Source organism: Hipposideros armiger, unplaced genomic scaffold, assembly GCF_001890085.2.
Source record: "Hipposideros armiger isolate ML-2016 unplaced genomic scaffold, ASM189008v1 scaffold_445, whole genome shotgun sequence".
Classification (NCBI taxonomy): Eukaryota; Metazoa; Chordata; class Mammalia; order Chiroptera; family Hipposideridae; genus Hipposideros; species Hipposideros armiger.
In genome coordinates, this window is record NW_017731795.1 from 398,897 (window position 1) to 419,169 (window position 20,273).

At 45.7% G+C, this 20,273-nt stretch overlaps 1 protein-coding gene across 7 annotated transcripts in view; it reads right to left on the minus strand.

Annotated features, from left to right (window-relative positions):
- Window positions 1-20,273, minus strand: part of CTNND2 (catenin delta 2) — an 848,542-nt gene that overhangs the window by 84,872 nt on the left and 743,397 nt on the right. For 4 of the 7 annotated variants that reach the window (XM_019665518.1, XM_019665517.1, XM_019665519.1 and 1 more), the window contains 2 exons: window positions 19,863-19,937; window positions 18,671-18,821 (listed from right to left, as the gene is read on the minus strand). In XM_019665518.1, the coding sequence (XP_019521063.1) occupies window positions 18,671-18,821; window positions 19,863-19,937 (226 nt within the window). The remainder of the gene's footprint in view (window positions 1-18,670; window positions 18,822-19,862; window positions 19,938-20,273) is intronic. The other 3 variants (XM_019665520.1, XM_019665521.1, XM_019665523.1) reach the window with 1 other exon arrangement.

Here is a 20,273-nt window from a genome sequence, read left to right on the forward strand (position 1 = left end):
AGCTACTCCTGCTGTGTTTATAAATGTACTAGCGAAGAAGCATTTCCATTCATTTTCATTATAATCAATCCCACGAATAAAGAACCCGGCACTTCATGTACCGATCCGAAAACAATTTCTGCGGCATGGAAAAACTGAACAAGACAGGATGACCAGGGATGGGACCCTGCTCCCAGGGATCCGTCTATTCCCAGAGGTGTTATCGGAAGGGATGACTCCACACAGACACAAATGACTTGACAGATGAAAATTTCAGTAGTAAAACGTGACCGTGCCAAATAATGAGCCTTAGGAAATAAAAAACAAAACAAATAATACCCAACAAAAGTGTCTAGACCAGTGGATGGAAATCCAGATGGCTCATCCGTCTTAACTGACTGACCCTCTCCCCCTTCCCCATATTTAGTCCTGGGGGGGGGCGATCAATAGTCATGACGATGCTTCAGCTGTGCTGTGTGAATAAGCTGCTGTTTGCTATACTTAAACATGTAAGACAAACTTACAAGTGCTTCCCAAGGTGACCTAGAGCTAGTTCTAAAATGATGTGAACTTGTGTGGTCTTCTATTCTCCAGTGGCACTCACCCAAAGAAACATTACCTCTCGTCGGCTTTATTCAAAAGGAAACATAATAAGGAAGTCATGTAACAAACCTATCTTTGGTTAATGAGCCAAGAAATGTTTGCCTACCTGTGGCTAGGCATTTTATTTTAAGATGAGGCTTCCTGTAGCTGCTTCTGTATTTAGAGAATTAAAATAATCAGACCATAACTTTAAATATCGTTTGTTTGTTTTTTTTCCCCCCACCAATGAAGCACCGATTAATGTATCAGTCCTGAGCTTCAAGCCAATATTTCCAAACTTCCTACTGGGCATTTCCCCTTTCAGGTCTAATACACATTTCAAACTTTTAGTCCAAAACCAAACTCCCCATTCTACCAGCCCGTCTCCTCTGTCCTATTTCTATTTATGGTGTTTTGCACTCCATTCATCAGTAAGTTGCTGGCTCCACCTTCGAAATACTGCTCCCACTCCTCTGCTACAGCTCTGGTCCAGCACAGCATGATTTCCTCCCCAGACTCCTGAAATCAAACCCTCACTGGCCTTGCTGCTTCCTCCTCTACAGTTTAGTCCCATGAGCCAGAGAGGACTTTACGTAAGCCTCCAGCATGCTGTTCCTAGCCAGAGCCTTTCGGTTCCTTATCCAGGCTGCAAGGCCTCTCACGCTCCATCGGGCTCTCCACCCTGCCCTGTCTGCTTAACCGGCCGCGACGCTGACCTTATCACTGTTTCTGCTGCACGCCAAGCTTCCTCCCGCCCTCTTTTGTTTTTCTTTTTTAAGATTTTTATTGGGGAATTGGGGAAGGGAACAGTGTTGGGAAACTGGGGAAGAGGAACATTGTGTTTTTTGCAGGACCCATCAGCTCCAAGTCAAGTGGCCGCTTTCAATCTTGTTGCCGGGGGTGGGGCGGGGTTTGGTGGGGTGGAGGGGGGTGGTGCAGCCCACCATTCCATGTGGGAGTTGAACTGGCAACCTTGTGGTTAAGAGCACACGCTCTCACCAGCTCAGCGGCAGCTCAGCTCGGGCGCAGCTCACTGGCCCATGTGGGAATCGAACCAGTGACCCTGTTGCTCAGAGCTCACGCTGTAACCAACTGAGCCACCTGGCCAGCCCCTGTCCCGGGGTTTTTGTCTTGCCCCTCCTTTTCCCCAGAAAGCTCTCTCTCCAGATGGCTTCATGGCTGGCTCTTGTCCATCACTCAGGATGTGCTAGGATGTCACCTCCTCAGAGAGGTCTTTCTCGACCACCACATTCAGCATTCTCCTCCGCTTGTCACTTTCTAATCCCTTCAGCTATTTTATTCATATCCAAAGCAGAAACTAAATATCATTTACTTCCTTTTTGAAACTGTTTCCACCACTAGACCATTACCTCCAGGAAGCAGAAACTTGGATGCTCTTCTGAGATTGGCACGTAGTAGGCACTCAATAAATACAAGTCAAATGAATAAATGAACGAATGAGATAAATTAATTTCACACCTTCCAAGTTGATAGAAAATTATGCTAAATCCTTAAAATATCCAGTTATTTCTTATTACAATATATTGGCAACTGGATTAAACTATTGCATTTGACTTTTATGGCACGAGAGCTGAATCGTGGAGCTCCCAGTCTGAAAGCTGGACTTCTTTGTATTTAATTGGTCCCCAGGCAGTTTTAAATACTCGACTCATTGTCCCAATAATGATACTTTATATGTAGATAAGAAATTATGATCTAGTATAAAATTCATACTGTAGTCTTAATTAGCTTCAAATGTAATCCTTAAATCTTGCCTGGTGTTTCTCACCACGCAGTTGGATGCTTTTCTCGATGTGGTAAGCTCCCTCTGGGGAACTGCAGCTCAAAAACGGTACCGGCGGAAATGGCTTGTGAGAGCAGAGCTAATCCATCAAAGAAGCGCGTTTTTCCCACATCAGCCCCTGGCATGTGGGAACAACTCGAAGATCATAGCGACAGCTCCTTCATGGTCAGGCTACCCTGGAGCAGGGGACTCCAAACTGGACCCCCTGTGCCCTGGGGCTACATGTAGACTTTTCAAGGGGATGTGGGCGTGGGGTTTGAGGGAAATCCATTTTCAGACCCACAGTTTCCCTATGCAAAATTGATCTGCCTGCAAACACGCCCGCGTGCACTCTCACAGCTTCCTTCTCTGACTGTACAAACTCTCACAGCCTCCTTCTCTGACTGTACAAACTCTCACAGCCTCCCTTCTCTGACTGTACAAACTCTCACAGCCTCCTCTTCTGACTGTACAAACTCTCACAGCCTCCTTCTCGGACTGTGCAAACTCTCACAGCCTCCTTCTCGGACTGTGCAAACTCTCACAGCCTCCCTTCTCGGACTGGTCAAACCAAGTCAAGTCCCTCCGTGCTCCCGAGTGAACATCACTTTCTGAGTCCAGCCCCAGGGCCCTGTGAAGAGTGTGAGGGCTGAGATGGAAGCCAGCCTAATGATGGGCAGGTCACCGTTTTGTGTCCAATATGGCGGTTTCTAGTTCTTTACCTTCTTGAGTGTTGAAGGAGAGCCTAATCAAGGTGTCATTTGGTAGATAATTAAATACAACTCCTGACGATGGATCCCAATGAGATCTGGAAATAAAATGCCTACAAAGTTCAGTCAAGTGCCACTGCCACAAGGAAAGACCTTCTGCTCCCTTCACCTTGTGTATGTGGCTGGTGTTTCTCACTATTTAAATCTATAAAACCAAAACAGTGAGGACTGGTTCAGAATCCTGCTCAGTCAAGCAATAAGTAATATTAATTCTTGACTACATGAATTGATTGGGATAAAAGGGCTCATCCATCTAAGGAATACACTTCCAATACAATTTTAATGTTTATATTTAAAGTTTTAATCAAGATGGATGATACATATGTTGTTTTGATCAATTGCAACCTACTAATAATTATGGTAATAACTTAATCCATAAGGCATTTTTAACTTAAAGCCTAATACCATAAGCAACACTTTAAAAATAAGTTTTTATTAGTATATATCTTGTTTTCAGAAAGAATAATCAATAAGAGACATTTAAGCATAAACTACATCAGTCAGGGTAAAATTCTTGAGGAATGTGTAATATTCATAAGTCGTAAAGGGATATTACAATTTTGAACATTAATGAATAACCTGCTCACATATTGAAAATGATGATGGTGGATATCAAACCACTGTGGTATTCATATTTCTTAGATGTATTTAAGACAGAGGTATTTTTTAAATATCATGCAGGAAACTACACCCTTGGCAACAATTTAAATTTCAAAGTGTGAGAGGGGGCAAATAGTTGTCCACAAGTTTTTTAGAAAGTTCACAAGCAAAATGAAAGAGCAGACCCAGGCTCTCAATCATCTGTAATGATTCGCAGTCTGATTCTAGCAATAAACCGACAGACACCTCCTGTAGGCCCTGCGTGGTTAAGGGTTACCAGGCAGGACACGGAGACCAGACCCAGGAAATGCCAGAGGCAGTAAGAAACAGAACAAAATGACTTCAGAACTTCTGGCGGCCTTGGGGAAAAGAGAAATGGGGGCGTCCTCAGGCTTCTGGGAGGCCTGGAGGGAAGGCAGGGTGGGCTCAGGCCCCGTCCGTTCTCTTTTCTCTAAGTAAAGACGCCGGCTGTTCTCATGCACATATCTGAGCCTTCCCTTTTCTGCGTTTTCAATAAGGAATCTTACTCGTCTGTAAATTTAACGGGAACACTGAGCAGAGACTGTAACTCAGTCACTCGCTGAGTGAGCAGAGAGACTAGGTAATACATGTAGTCTGTGAAAGGCCCTGAACCCAGAGATTTTCAAACAAAACAGAGGCTGGCTCCCGGCATCCGTGGGTGGGAAGTGAGAGCGTGGAAACAGAGGAAAGATGAGAAGATGGCGGGAAGCATGGAAGTCACCGGAAGATGGGACTCCGTGACAGACAAGGGCAACCGCACACGCTCCTCCTCTCTGCAGTCTTCCCTCCCGCCCCCGGCACTCAGCAGGGCATCCCTGGAGTTGTTAATCTGCTGTCCCTGAGGACAAGACCACCGCTGGCCTGTATGGACTGACTCCCCCGCCTGGCCGACCTGGCTGTCCGTTCCATGAGCTAAAGTCATCCCTCTCTCTCAGCCAAAGCCAAACAGAAATGCAGTCCTTGTGCCGAGAAGTGCAGCGGAATACTTAGAGAAAAGCAGCGAATTCATCCATTTTGGTAAAGGTTGTACACATTTCAATCCCACTGTTCCTTGTTGGACGAGCTGGTTTGTCAGTCTAGTCAGGCTACGTGGGATTCTAGGCAGCTGCTGTTGGTTTATTCTGCAGCCAGTTTCAGCTGGGCCCTCAAGTCTCCTTCCAGTGCTCCTGGGAGCCTGCGGTTTACAGATTCACCAGTGGGGGCAGTGGTTGTCCATGCTACTGTTATTGCTACTTCCCCAGCACTAGTTTCCATCTCAACAGCCCAAATCTTCTACTCTGTTGCTGCCTTCAGCCACCAGGCAGGTGTGTGTGTGTGTGTGGAGCCCTTGCAGCCAGCTGGGAAACTGAAAACAGGGCTGTTGGAAGTGCTGCCTACAGCCAGGGTGCAAGGAAGACAAAGCACGACTCAGTCAGTCTTCCCTTCCCGTTGGCGCCTAATGACCCCAGATGCAATCATGTCTCCACATATGAGGTCACTCGCCCACTTCAGATGAGCTTTGTTGCAAATTGTACTTGATTACCGAATACTCCCTACTCACTGTTTGTTGCTCATAGCTCATTACTATCCAATCCAGTAAACACAGTCCCATGCTTAAGTATTGATCTAGGGGCGGCCCTCTACTTTGTAACTCAAATATCTTCAGCTAGCTCTAGTCATTTCCCCGATGGAAAGTAGGTGAATGAATAATTCCTCTATTTTCCAGTGTAAAGATGCTTTAGAAACGACACTCCTGTTTCTTCATTCAACAGACATTGTTGCCTAAATACCCTACCTCTTTTTATCCACTACCTCTTTTCTCCCTGCCTGGACCAATGGTGAGAACAGGTAGGAATGGACTACAGTTCCAGTATTGCTCTTTTGGGTAAGTGAGGTGTCACCAAGAAAGGGGACACACTCTAGTATGCAGTATCAGGTCAACTGAGGAATGTTCGATGCACCCCAAAGAAGTACTATTGGGTCTTCCCAGTATCTGCCATTCCTTGGTTCAGTAGATTAGTATCCTGCCAAAAAGCAAAGTCAAGGTCTGATCCTCGAGGGGACCTATTAGTTTTTCCTAGTAGCTGATGCAGCCTCCATACTAAACCCCAGAGACACCTGCACACACCACACACTGTTGGTCAGGGGATAGGGATGGGAGCAAGATGGAGAGGCAGCTGAAAAATCCTGTCACAGCAGATTCAAAATCAACTTCAAGCACCACTGCCAAATGTCACCTCTGCACATGAACGAGAACACATTTCAAAAATCATTCAATATGAGGTAGCAGTAAAAAAAAAAGTATATTTGAGAAGTGATAAGTAGCTTTAGATAAAAAACGTAGCTCTTGGAAAGGTAATGCGAATGCCCTAGTGTTTTCGAAGGATGGTTGTGAGGCAGGATTAAACGAATTTGTATATTTTCTGTTTATTTTCCTTCTCCTTTGCTTGCTCATTGGTACAACGAGTGAATTTGTTTCCGTCCTCAACTCAAGACAGAGACACAATGCCAAAAAAGCCATGGGCCTGAGCAGGAAACGGAATATCTGGATGTCCCATGAAGAATCAGGGCTTCAGGCTCCACAGATTCGCTGATGAGCCCGGGGAGGCTGGTCCTAGGGCGGGGAGCAGCACCCCCAGTCCTCCCATCTCACCAGGCTGGGCACGTGCAGGCTTCCCAAATGGTGGGGAACACAAACCCCTGAATGGGAAAGATGGCGTCACGGGGAGACCCTGTCCCCATCTAAAGATTTGAGACAGTCCCAGCAGCCCTCCCAGCTCTGAACTCAATTGTCAGTCTTACACTTGCATTTGATGTTCTTAACAGGATGTTTACACTCATTCTTTTGATTAAATTAGTCTTTAAACATAAGGAAAGGTACAGTGAGAATCCTTGGCCAAACCAAGGAGGCTCATGGTATCATTTACGTGTGCATTATAAAAGATTATACTGAAACAATGGACTAATACCCACTTGATATTCCTACTTTATACGTATTTGCAACAATTTATGTTTTGATTTGACTCTAGATATCAATACCATGAGTGGCCATGTTAACTGAAGTCAACTATTTCAAAGCAATTATCTATTATGCACAATAACATAAGGAGGAAGTTTGGGTCAGAATAATTTCTGGAGAAAATTTTTGCATTTGTTCCAATCAAAGGATGGAATGCTTCAGAGAAAAGTACCTAGGTTTAGACTGTAGTCATTATAATATATTTCAAAATTGGAAGAAGACAGTTTTCTAGAAGGCTAGCAGGCTGCTTTTATTTACGATGGGTCTTAGGAATTCTAAAGCAGTAGCTATCAACCTTGACTGCATATTACAATCCCTCAGGAAGCCTCAAAATAAATGCTAATACACGAACTTCTCTGGGGATGGGCTCAGGTGACTCTAGTGTGCAACCAAGATCAAGAATCATGTTCCAAAAAAGTGCTTTTTGGTTTGCATCATATAAATAAGGCTCGGTGTTTTATTTTTAGAGGTGTAGTGGTGGTGGTGTGTTCCCGGTGAGGAGAGGGCATGGACCGTTCTCAATGGTCAAAGGTGCCGCGGGTAGGTTATAACCAATGCTGAATAATTAGGAAGATCTATGTAAGACGATGGGAATTTTGTTTATGAAACCAAATATTATGACTTCGCCCAATTGCTCATTCAAGTAAAACTTAATACATTTCTACTAGATGCCAAAGAAGCCTTGTTCTGGGGGTTCTAGCAGCAAACAAGGAAGATACGTGCCCTGCTCCCATGGGACTCTGATTCCAGCAGAACAGGGACCACACGACACCTACTGAGGCTGTCATCACGTTCACACAGTGCTAGGCAGTGCCAGAACTTTCAAAAGAAACATCAAAAAAGAAAGAGAAAGATATTCTTGTTCCTAAAGGGCCATCAGTTTGGTGAGGGAGGTGACATTACTCCACCAAGAAGCATTAGGGACTTACACGTCCCTCACAGCATTCCTTACATGCTAAATTTGGAGCACACATAGATAAAGAAGATGGGTAAGGAGTGGGTAGGAAAGGAGGTGAAAGAATAATTGGCGGGGGGTGGGCAGAACAGCTGAAGTGATTGTGTTGGAAAGAGGATAGTAAGAGCAGAAACAGTAGGGGGAGTGCCCAACTGGAAGGAAGGCTGTGAACTTAAGAATAATAGGTACTGAGGATGGACAGAAAAAGTGGGAGTAAAATTGTTTGGACAACGTAGGTCGTGCAGTGATCTAAACAGCTGGCAGGGGAATGTCCCAGGAGACAGAGGGAGAGGGAGGGCGGGGGAGCTCCTGTGATTCAGAAAACCGACACCTGAGCTGTAACGCACAGAGAAATTTCTGGAATCTGTAGGCATTCAGCCTCCAAGCTCAACTGTAGGTTAAATACTGATCGTAGTCTTGAAACATTTGAACTCAGTGGTAAAAACTGAATTTAACTAAAGCTGCTGCTAAGCTGAATTTAACTAAAGCCCAGTTATAGGTAAAATAGGCGTTAGGTGAACTCAGGTGTCCACCTGAGCAACCAGATAGAGGAAACCAGATAGAGGGGAGTGCTTTTTTTGAAGGCATGTATTAGTTACTTCAGTCAGGGCTGATGTTTTAATACACAAATTAACAAATCACAAGACGTGTAAAGAAGCAGAAAAACGTGACCAAGAATTAAGAGTAAAGGTCGTCAAATAAGCAAATCTACAAAAAAACCCCAGACGTTAGAATAAATAGACATGGACGTTATCTGTGATACACGTTAAACGATCTAGTGGGAAAATGGACAAGATTCATGAAAAAAAAAAAGACAATTCAGTAGAGAAATGGAAATTATAAGGAAGAACCAAATGGGAACTGAGAACTGGAAAACACAAGATCAGAAATACAGAATTTACCTGATGTGCTTTACAAAAGTTTGACCCAATGTGGAGCCTTGAGACAGAGTGGAGGAGAAAAAGCCAAAGGGAGAAAAGAAGGAAGAAAACCAGGGAAATTTTCTCTTAGAAATCAAGACACATGAAAATGTCCCATGCTGCTGGAACATTCGAACAAGGCTGGAAGAGAGGCAGGCCTATTCTAGGAAGCACAGATACTCTTGGGGCCTTAATAAACGGTTTTATTGAAAGCAAACCAGGCAGCAGTGTTCCCGTTGTGTCATTCGCACCGTGGAAGTGCTGCAGAGCCCTTAACTGGAGCCCTGCACAAACGTCAGGGCGGCAACGGCGATGTGGCCATCGGGTGGGGATGCAGAAAGGGTGGGAGGGGCAAAGCGACCCAGGCAGGAAGCTCTGGGTGTGCCCTGCTCCTGCCACACTACAGACTGGCACTGAGGAGGAAATGCACTGGATGGAAAAGACAACTCAAGGACCTCCCTGAACAAGTATCAACAAGACATCGTGATGGATTTACTGCAGAGGGACAAAGAAAAAGGAAGAAAAAAACCCCAAAGTTCCTATTACTCTTCTTTTTTATTGGGGAACAGTGTGCTTTTCCAGGACCTGTCAGCTCCAAGTCAAGTACTTGTTTCAATCTAGTTGTGGAGGGTGCAGCTCAGTGGGCCATGTGGTGATCAAACCGGCAACTTTGGTGTTATGAGCACTGCGCTCTAGTCAACTGAGCTAACCGGCCACCCCCCACCCACCCAAGTTTTTATTTCTATCACTGAAAAATGACAGCCAGTAAAAATCTAGGGTTTGAGTGAGGACACGAGGAGTCAAGGAGATGATGACTTGAAAGTCCCACCTTTGGAGTCCCAGAGAGTGAGAGGGGAGATGTCATGTACGGGGCATATAGGTGGGAGGCTCCCCGAGAGCAGAGCTCCCACACCGTCTCCTCAGCGTGGCACCCACAGAAAGCGGTCATACCTGGGAGGTGTCTTGGGTTAAGAGCTGTGGCCTGCTGGGGGCCACGGATCCGGGTGCTTGGGCAGGATCAAATGCTCCCGGACCTTCCCGAGGGCTGTGGGTATCAGAATTGCAGCACACTGGCGACCCATTCATGGCGCACTGCATGGGGAACTCTGGTCTAAAGGAGTGAGCTGATGGTTGTTCACCACAGCATCGCCAGTGGTCCAGGCCCACGGCGGCCCTCCCGGGCTGCTGGTGAGAGAAGCCTGTGGGCCATCTCTCACACACACCTACATTCCAACATTTTAAGAGTAACCAGGTCACTCTTAGGATGGACCTGCCTTTCACACAGACACTACGCGATACTGCTCTGTGCAGTTAATATTCAACTGAAAAGTTTACCACCAGCATTTCCCACTTCACAGCTCTGACCTGCCTTCCTGATGAGGACATTAGACTTTCCCTGTCTCACGGTGAGGACCACGGACATTTTTATCTTCTCAGATCTGTCTTTCACACTGAACCGCCTCTGACCTTGCCTTGGAGTATCAGCGGCTGCAGTTTAAAAGCGACACACCGCCCATCACCCTGTGCCCGTGTCAGCCTGGTTTACGCTATCTCGTGATCAGTCGCCTGTATTAAATAATAAGGAGGGTAAAAGTTGGGATCCAAAGGATATTATGTGCTTTAGGAAACAGGCCACTTGTCTTTGATCGTTCCGTTCCAAAGCCATTCGTTTTACCTGGCACTGCTCAAAGACACGATAATACGTAGAGCTGAACGGGGGGAAGTTTCATCTTAAACTTGAAAAACAGGCTTTCCTGATAGTAATTTTTCATGGACTGTCTTGGTTATAAGAGGAGACCTTTCTGAGTTTCAACTGTTTCCTGAAAGACCTTGTATGACATTTTGATGAAGTGCAGTTGGGAACTGCCCGATTCTATGCCGCTCTCTCCTCTTCCCAAACATCTCTTTGAACAGACGGGCTCTCTCTCTTCTTCCTCCCCCTCCCCTGCTTCTTCCTCTTCTTCTCCTTCTTCAGGTCTCTCAAGAAGAAGCTTGCTTCTTTTCCGGGATCCAACCTGCTCTGGCTGCCCCGCCATTTCACAGACCCGCCCTCTGGGTACTGGCCTCTGGCTGCCCCGGGGCCAGGCGGCTGCACCTCCAGGCTTCCGCCCACCCCCTGGGTCCTGGCCTCTTGCCTGGGGTCTGCCATGTCCTTCTTGCTGGGACGGCTGCCTCGCCTCTCTGCAGTGCCTGTCCTCTTCTCCTCCTGCCTCAGGCGTCCTCCAGGGAAGAACCACAGGCCCGTTCAATGGATGGTGCCAGCCCACACCACCCGCTTTTTTAGCAGAACCCCTAATCACAGTTGCCCTCGCCTGCTCTGTAATCCCTCAAGATCCAGCATAACAAGAACCACCAAACATTAAGTCTGAAGAGCTAGAAGGATGTTTATCCTTAAACTTTCCAACTATTTCCTAATGCATTATTTCTAGTATTAGTAAAAAGAACTTCCTTCCACATGATTCAAACTTTGTTTGTTTGGCAAGGGGAGAAGGTCGCAGTCTGCATGGCGAAAGAATGCAACTTAAAAACATTATCCTGCCAAAACCCTCTTTTCTATTTTTAGAGTCTCAAGATTTGTGGTACTTGAGGACAGCCATTTCATTTCTCATGCGTTCTCTTCTCCAAAAGCTTTTCTTCTGAAACGGTTTGGCCAGGCATAAAATGAAGACCTAAACAGTCAAGCTGAAGTAAATGGGATTTTTTTTTTCTTTCTCTCTGTTTTTCTTTGAGGTCTTTAAGCCGAGGTCCTGAATTTGAGTCAACTGGAAATCTCTCAGTTTTGCCTTTTCCCCATATGGAGTACCTCCAAGAGGTGAATCATTGTCTCATTTAATAAAATAATTATTGGCTCTTCGATTTATTTACAGTTCCCCTTTCCAAGGAATTCTTATCTGCCAGACCCAGCCGCCAAGACTCCCCAACAGGTGTCTGAAGGCAATTAACAAACCCATGGACCACCGGAAAGGGAGCCAGCATTCATGAGATTAGGCTTGTGGGTTTGGGACACAAAAGCACCAACACAGGCACTTAATCTGAAGATACCAAGTTTGGGCCCAAGCACACCGCTTTCCCACTGCCCTGGAGTTGGCCTGTGAAATTCAGTTATTAAGGCGAGCTGGCAAAGAGCACTCCGATAATCCCCTTGTCTGGGAAACCAGGCTTCTTTTTAAAACACTAATTGAAACTGCACGTGTTTTAATTAAAACAACATCTGCCAGGGTCTGAAGAAACATGTTTTGAAAAGCAGAGAAGGCATGCCATTCAAATGTCCTGAAACCAACTTCCTAAAGCGAAGGTTATACTTTCCCAGGAATAAAAGGAACACAGTGCCTCCCCAGGCTGCGCTGAGAAGGTTTCCAGGACGCCTGTCTTTCCCTGAGCACAGGTGCGGCTGCTTCTCCAGGGTCAAGAAACAGGTGAAGAAGGTGCCCACAGTGTGACGAGTGGCCTGGGAGAGGTCTGCCCTTCAGAATGGGGTGCCCACATGCCAGGGGGTTCTGCCACATACCAGCCATTGGCATGATATGGAAATAATAAAACACACACGTGTATATTTTCACTGATGGGTGTGCCATACGTTTTTAGAGCCCTCTGTTCCCGTTTTGCTATGAGACACTGTGGGTGCAAAGTGATATTCCGAGTGCCCGGAGGATGGTGACCGGATTGTGTTTCTATCCTAGGCTGGAGAATTTAGACAAACGCTGAGGAAGGATCTCCTGAGGAGCATGTGGAACGCTGCTTCATGGAGACGGAGACCCAGCTTTAGGGATCTGTTTATTCCCCAGAGAACACGAGACAGCTGGGTAAAAATGTACCTCCGAGTTTAATGATGATCAGTATTTCCGGGTCTAGAATTTCACGGGTATGTGCCTCAAAAATTCAGCTGCGAGATCACTACATAGAAGAGAAAGCTTACAAAGCACCATAACATTCAGCACCGTGGGGATATAACACAGGTTTCCCCCTCCAGTTTTCTAAATGAAAATATATGTCCCACTAAGATCTGGCACGGGGTGGGGGCAGGGAGGAGAGCCGGTTATCGTTTAAGGACTTTACCTTTTTCTTTATTCAGCCTTTATTTTCACTTAAGGACTGAATGTTTTTATTCATTTAAGAACACTTCGATTTATTAAAGCACACTGCCCTTTAAATATAACCAGCAATCACTGTCTATCAATAGTCTTTAGAGTGACCAGATAAAGCCTTTCATCTGAATATTTAAAACAGATTGTGGCAAGAAAGAAAAAGCTGGGAATGCCCTTTACCTCCTCCTGGCCCCTAGTTTCCAGAATGAATGAAAGAGACGATCTGAAGACCTAGTGGGGGGAGGGGAATACCAATAGATTTACTGCCTAAATAAATCATAGCCAACTCCCAGGTAAGAAACTACCCTTATTTTCTCATGATTCATCAGTGTGGGAAAGCACAAGGTGTGCCCTGCCAGGTGCACCTGGAAATCTGAGACCCCTTTCTCTTCTGTCTCCCCTGCCGGTAGCTGTGTTTGGGAGGCGCGGAGCAGTGCGGGGGCGGGGAGGATGCTTCCAGCATCCCAGCCTTGGCTCACCTGCCAGAAAGTGCGGCAAGCAGCCACCGCCCAGGGAAACAAAGCGGGGTACTCAGCTCTGCCAACACTGCCCGCGTGCTGTCAGCTCGGCCGACCTTTGGCAAAGGTCAAGGCACATCCAGGAAGAAAGTGTTACTATTTCCTAGGCAGCCTCAGACCTCTTCTCAAGTGGCAGCAGAATGAGTGAGTGTGACTAGGAGTCCTGCATTTCAGGGGCCATCTATGCTGTCTGTCTTTCCTCGACTCCCCGGATGGCTGTGGGATGAGGCTGCAACAGGCCTCTACGCCTTCCTGTCTCTATTTGCCAAACCTCCGCTGGATCTGTTCTGCGGACTAACTCTTGTCATTCAGCCACCAGTGAATTAGTTCAGCAAACACGCACTGAGTACTGTTACAGGTTTAGCAACATGCTAGGCATCGTAGGACATAAAAATAAAGAGGGTACAGGGTCCCTGTTTATTATCTCATTGGGAGGTGGGAGGCGTGCACATAAAAAAGACAATACAAACATAAAACCACACAATGGAAATCTAAGACAAACGAAAAGACTTCTAATGCACCTCCGGTCCGAGGTCAGAGAGTAACCTCATCAGGAAGGCGACGCTGAGTTGGGCTTTGAAGGGCGGGTGGAGGTCAGGAGGCACACAGCGATGCAAAAGCATGGCTGGGAGGAAATGCTGGGGCAAAGACCAGTTACGTGGGGATGACGGTACCGACGCTGGTGAGGCTGAAGAATTCATGAATAAGCATCGTTACAGATAAGAGGCAGTTTGGGGTGCAAGTGGGCAGGCCCCCAATGTGACATCATGGTATTCCCTGAACAGTAATCTCACATGTCGGGGAACTTACTGCAGTGCCTACGTCCTACTTAGTAACTGTTTTGACGGCCTTTTGATTGTCTATGCTGTCTGCAAATACAACAAAACAAAACAGCACCTATGCTGCAACTACTCTTTAGGACTATTTTGCAGGGATAGGTAGCCAAGGGTTGGTGACCAATGTTTGCCAAGTGATAGATGTCACCCCCACCTCCCCGTCTAGTGTTTACATGTTTTTTAAAGAATTTTTAAAATTTTGTTGGAGCTTTGTTTGTTTGCTGGCAGAGCGAATGGGGATTTGGCTGAAATAAATATCTGCCATCTTCACCTGCTGAAATGGATGGTGGCATTTGCTAAACTTGTTAAAGCGACACAATGCTGTTTGCTCTTTTCACTGAAGCTAATGATTGCCAGTTTTTAAAACCTTCCTGAATGATGAGATGATACTTCACTCAGAAGGGTAATCAACATTTTTGGAAGGTTGCAAAGCCATGTATGAATGTGCATTCACCTGGACTAGTGTACCATAGCGCTCAGGACACAATGGCCGACTGAGAGCATACTTACTGCCCAATGGCAGAGACACACTCAGGACCATGGGAAGAGCCCGGATGGCAAGTCAGCAGAGGCAGAGCATCCAACATTCCTTTTAGCGCTACCATACGGTCCTCACTAGAGCAGATGGGGTAGGGTGACTGTTGTTCAATAGCTTATCTGTAGTTAAACCATTTCTTAACCAGAGTGTGGTAGCCGTTGCTCCCCCACCGCAAAGTAAAGAATGATCTATGAAGAGATGTAACTTAGAGTGAAACCCCAGAGCAATGATGGGGAGCACTGCATTCCTTCTGAAATGCTGAGTGTCTGCATACATCTGGTCAACCTCAGCAGGAACCCAAACTGGCTTTTTGCTGATTGTCTTTATTAGTATAAAATCCTTTTCTTTAGTTAATGTTTTACTTAATTTGCTTGCTTAATGTTTTGCTGAGTTAGAATTCATTTTAAGAGGACGGTCAAATGGGAAAAAATTAGTTCAGCTATTCATTTAGCAAATATTTATAAAGTCCCTACTATGGGTTAGCTGCTATTCTTTGTACATGGGCTCCACAGGGGAACACATGAGACAAAACTTCCTGTCCATAATGAGCTTACATTCCAGTGCAGGGAGATGGACAAGAAATAAGATATGTAGCATGTTGTATATTAGAAGGTGATCAGTGCCGTGGAGAAAAATAAAGCAGGGGAAGAAAGGAGCTGGGGTAGAATTTTAAGAATGGAGGCCAGAAGAGGTTCTACTGGGAAAACAGCACTCGAGTGGGATGAGGACTGAAGTGCATGGGCACTCGGAGGAAGAGGATTCTATGCAGGGGGAGCAGCAAGTGCAAAGGCCCTGAGGCAGGATTGTGGCTCATGTGATAAGGGAACCACAGCCACCCAGTGGTCTCAGCCAAGTTAGTGACAGCAACAGGGGAGAAAGTGAGACTAGAGAGGGGACAGAGAGCTGTATAGTGTAAAGTAGTGTCTGCCTCAAAAGCCTTTACTTTACCCTGAGAGAGGTGAGGAGTTGTCAGAGGGCTTTGAGTGGAGAAATGACACGCTCGCAGGTTTAAACAGGACCACTCTGGCTTCTGCGTTGAGAGTAGACTGTAGGGGGCGAGGGTAGAAGCAGGGAGACCAGGCCTATGGACACGTGAGTGAGAGATGGAAGTTTGGGGACAAAGTGTCAAATGAGAAGTGTAGGATTCTGGGAAAATACAGAAGGAAGACAGATTTGTTGATGGATTGGATACGAAGGATGAGGGGTCAAAGGGGACTCAAGGTACCCATCTTGGACCACTGCAAGGACAACTTGTCATTTGCTCTTGTGGGGAAGACTGGGGAAGGACTGGGTTTGGGGGGAAGATAAGAAACTCAGGTCTGGGGATGTTGTGTTTGAGATGCCTGTTAGATATCCAATGGTGATGTTGGGCAGACAGAGATGTGGGATCCGTGCCAGAGGTATCTTTTAGAGAGCTGTCAGAGCATCATGATATTTCTCCATGAAACTATACGAGGTCACCAAAGCTTTGAATGACTTAATAGAAAAGAGAAGACATAGAAGTTTATTGTTTTTTTTGTTCTTGGTTCAAAGTCATTGCAACTTTCTATTCAATATGCAAAATTCTATACAGGATTTTCCTATAAAAATCACTACTTTGATACAATATTTAAAGTACAAGAGTTAGCAAAGGTCACATTTCCTTTCTCCTAGATAGATCACAATGGTGCATTTTTTTTTTTGGCTAAATTCTGCTGTTCCCATTCAAGAAAAAAATTATTGATCCCATAAAGCCCATGACTTAGATATTTTACTTCTATTTTTAAATGAATGGCTCCCTTTCCTGTCTGGTGACATGTGAACGTAAAGGCTTAATTTAATGGGCAATATGGCACTCCAAATGTTCCTGCCTCAGACCGAGTACTAGATAACTGGCTTCTGAGAAAGAAGAGAAGCCTGGAAGCTAGAAGACCAATCAATAGTTCCCTCTTTTGTTACATTTTAATCCACCCAAAGAAATAAAACACGCAAACGCACAATAGCGAGTAGCAAGTATTCAGGCAGTAGACTGATTAGCTATTGATTTTTTTCCTCCATTTTCTACAGGAGCAATGGGATTTTTATAAGAAGCCTCAGCTCTGGCCTGTCTGAAACAGTTATGTCAGAAGCAGGAAAGCAGACTGGGAGCAGGTATCCTGGCCTTTTGAGCTAATGGCCTAGTTGAAATACTATACAAAAATCCACAAGCAGCATTTACGTTAAATTCAAACAATGTAAATATCAAGTTCTATGTATTACATGCCTTATAGTATGCTGCATGTATAACAAATAATCACATTTATTAGACACAGATTGGAAAGCTGGTTTCCCAGGGGGCAAACCCATGGCTGGAGACCTGCAAAAACTTCAGTTTTTATTGGCGGATATGATGGGTATTGTGAAACGGCAGGAGGCAAAATGGCTGCTTCCCAGATCACAAAGGGTTGATAGTCTACCACGCTCAGGAATTTGAATAGCAAAAACCGGACTCACGTATCTATGTAAAATTTGTGTATGGAACTTGGGTCCACACCTGGTATTCTAGCTGCCTCAGGAATGGAAATTTCTTGCCCCTTTGTCCACTGTCACCTGCTTTCCCCACATCCCCAGAGGCTACATAACCAGAACCTCTGCCATGGTGAGCGGTCCAGCTCCCTGCTGTCGGACCTCCATTGACACCTGCTACCTGCAGTCAAGGCTTGCCAGGCTGCTTGCTGCACTGACCAACCAGCGACTCTTCTGGAATGATCTCTTCCATCCCAGATGCCCACAGTAGGCCGATGGTCTGTGTGGAGGCCTGTGCCTTACCCTAGGCAGATCCCTGTGGTTCATCTGTTCTCCAGGCCTCCAGCAGCCTTGGCCTGGGCATCTTCCTACCTACAGAAGGAGGAACCAGGAGGCCTCCCGGGCTGCGCTCCTACCATTCACTCTGCCTCAGGCACTGAGGCCCCTTGAAAACCTTGAACCCACTGACTTCCTTCCAGCTCCCCTTGGAGGGGGCTGTCTGCAGAGGCTGCTCCATCAGCTTGGATGCTCTTCCCCCAAGTAGTCATGTGGCCCACTCTCACCTCCTTCAAATCTTTGCTGAAATGTGATTTTCCCAACAACTCCTACCTTGACCTTGACCTCCCATTGACCATCACAATGTCTTATGCTAAGTGACAGAAGCCAGACACAGAAACTCACATATTATGATTTCATTTATATGAAACTTCCTGAATAGGAAAATCTATAGAAACAGAACACATACTGGTAACTGCCAGGGGCTGGGAGGCAGGGGAAATGGGGGTGACTGTTTAACGGTATGAGATTTTCCTTAGGGTGATGAAAATGTTTTGGAACTCCATATAGGTGGTGGTTGTACAATATTGTAAAAATACTAAATGCCCCTAAAATAGTACACTTGGTTAATTTTATGTTATGTGAATGTCACCTCAATTAAAAAAATGGCAACCTCACCAATTACGGTTGTCTTCACCCCGGTCCATTTCTCCCCGTGGAATGCTTCTAACACACAATGGGATTCATGTGTGCACTTTGTTTATTGTACATCTCCCCCCTCCCAAATGTAAACTCCATAGTGGCAAGCCTTCCTGTCTGTTTTGCTCGTTGATGTAATAATCTCTGGGCCTGGAACAGGCCTGGAGCAAGGCAGGTCATAGATAAATATCTGTTAGGTAAATGGATGAATGTGTGACCTCTTTAATATTCATCAATAAAAGATCCTCCATATTTCTTGAATACCACATTAAAGGGAGACGATTCTCTAAACAATAGAATTCAAGAGCCGGTGTGGTCCCATCTAAAATAAATATGAAAATTGAAAGGGGAAGAGAAGGGGCATGCATCCCATAATAACCCCAGTGCTCCAGTGCTGAGCACCATGGTCATTTTTAATTTGCAAGGATTAGAACTGTCAACAAACATCGCGTTTTCCTCTGAATTCCAGAAGACAAACCAGGACCTTGGATTTACACTAGGAGAACTGGAGAAAACGTGGCCTCTGATAAGGGCACTATTTCTGCATGCACCACTCAAAAACATGCACCTCGCAGAGAAAAATTTGCATTTAAAAATGGAGACGCTGTGAATTAGGGAGCACGTACCTATGAGCTCCTTATTTCGGACGTCTAGGGCCATATTGCGGAGCGCGGTGGCCACGGCGCACACCACACGGTCGTTGTCTATCCGGAGCAGCTCCACGAGGATGGGCAGGCCTTTCTCCTTCCGGACGGCCGCTCGGATGTACACTGACCACTGCAAAAAGGCGGAGGGCGCAGACGTTAGACGCGGAGGCGGAAAACCCTACATGCAAACAACGCGTGTGGGGTTTCAGACGACTGTTTACAGGAGCCCAAAAGGTTGAACTCTCAAGACCTAGTTGGAGAATGGGTTGAATAGGTTAGACATGCATTTGAATGTTTTAACATTATTTTTTTTGCCTTCGACATATGATAAAGGTTTCAGGGTTAATTAGTTAACCGCACTTTGCTTCTCTGGTGCCAGCGTTTTCAGCACTTGAGCCGGAAAGCCATCTGTAGCCATTCGCATGATGCGTATCCTGGATGCTTTAAGATATGAAGGTTTGGGATAGGAAGGGCTGAATACTGACATTAAGAGGAATAAAAAAAAGAGCTCTGGAAAAAGAGAATGATAAAGGGTTGAGTGTGGGTGATTTTTAAAAAAAAGATTGGAACTTGGAGGTGGGGCATAGAGATGCCTTGCCAAACATAATGTCAGTAAGTTGTTTGCTGAATAATAAGGAATAAATAAGTCAGAAAAAGGTAGGGGTGAGGAGAGGTAAATATGATATTGAAAATCGAGTAAAAATTGTAAATTTAAAAAAATCAAAATGTATTGTGTCTAGGGCCATAATTCAATGTCTGGTTTATAAAATAAGATACAGAATTTGTTTTGGGCGGTTGGCAGCCTTAATGGAACACACCTAATATTACAATTAAATATACCTGCAATATTAGAAAGATAAAGCATTCCAATTCATTTAATAGAATGCAGGTAGGCCCAGGTTCTTCAGACATTTGCGTATACACCTCATACTCTTGTACGGTGTGCCAGAGAAGAGCATGCGCTATAAAAATCAACCAATATAAGGGTTTAATCTGTTGCAGTTTTATTTACGAGCTAAGAAAATGACATTGAGGACAGGAAGTTCTGGATTCTGTGATAGAGTTCTTCTGGGGACCACCAAAAGTGGAGCAAAGTCCCCACCCCTCCCCCGCCGGGCCCCTCCACCCCCCTTTTCCCCATTGGGGCAGACACCCCAGAGCTGGCTCTCACCTGTGGCAGGCAGGGAGCCCCCTCTGGCAGTGAACGTAGGGCATACGCCATGCCTGCCACATCCTCAGCCCAGCCCTGCATGAAATATGAGATTAAAAAAACACACAACTTCATCCTGTCCTACGTTAGACGTCACATTCACAGTTTCTTATCACCATCAACTCATACTGTAAGCTCTTCTCCTGCCTTCACTCTGTGTCCCCAGCTCCAGGAAGCCTGACGGGGCGGGGAGCAGACAGAACTAATGCATCTCTTGATTGCAATGAATGGTTGCACAGCCCTGCTCTCAGGGAGCAAAGAAATGGAAGGCCAGGAAGTCTTAGCCATGGAACACCACGAAAGTTTGGAAGCTGCTTCTTGGAACTTGGATGTGAGGATGTGGTGTCCCTTCCCAGATGAGGGTGGTACTCC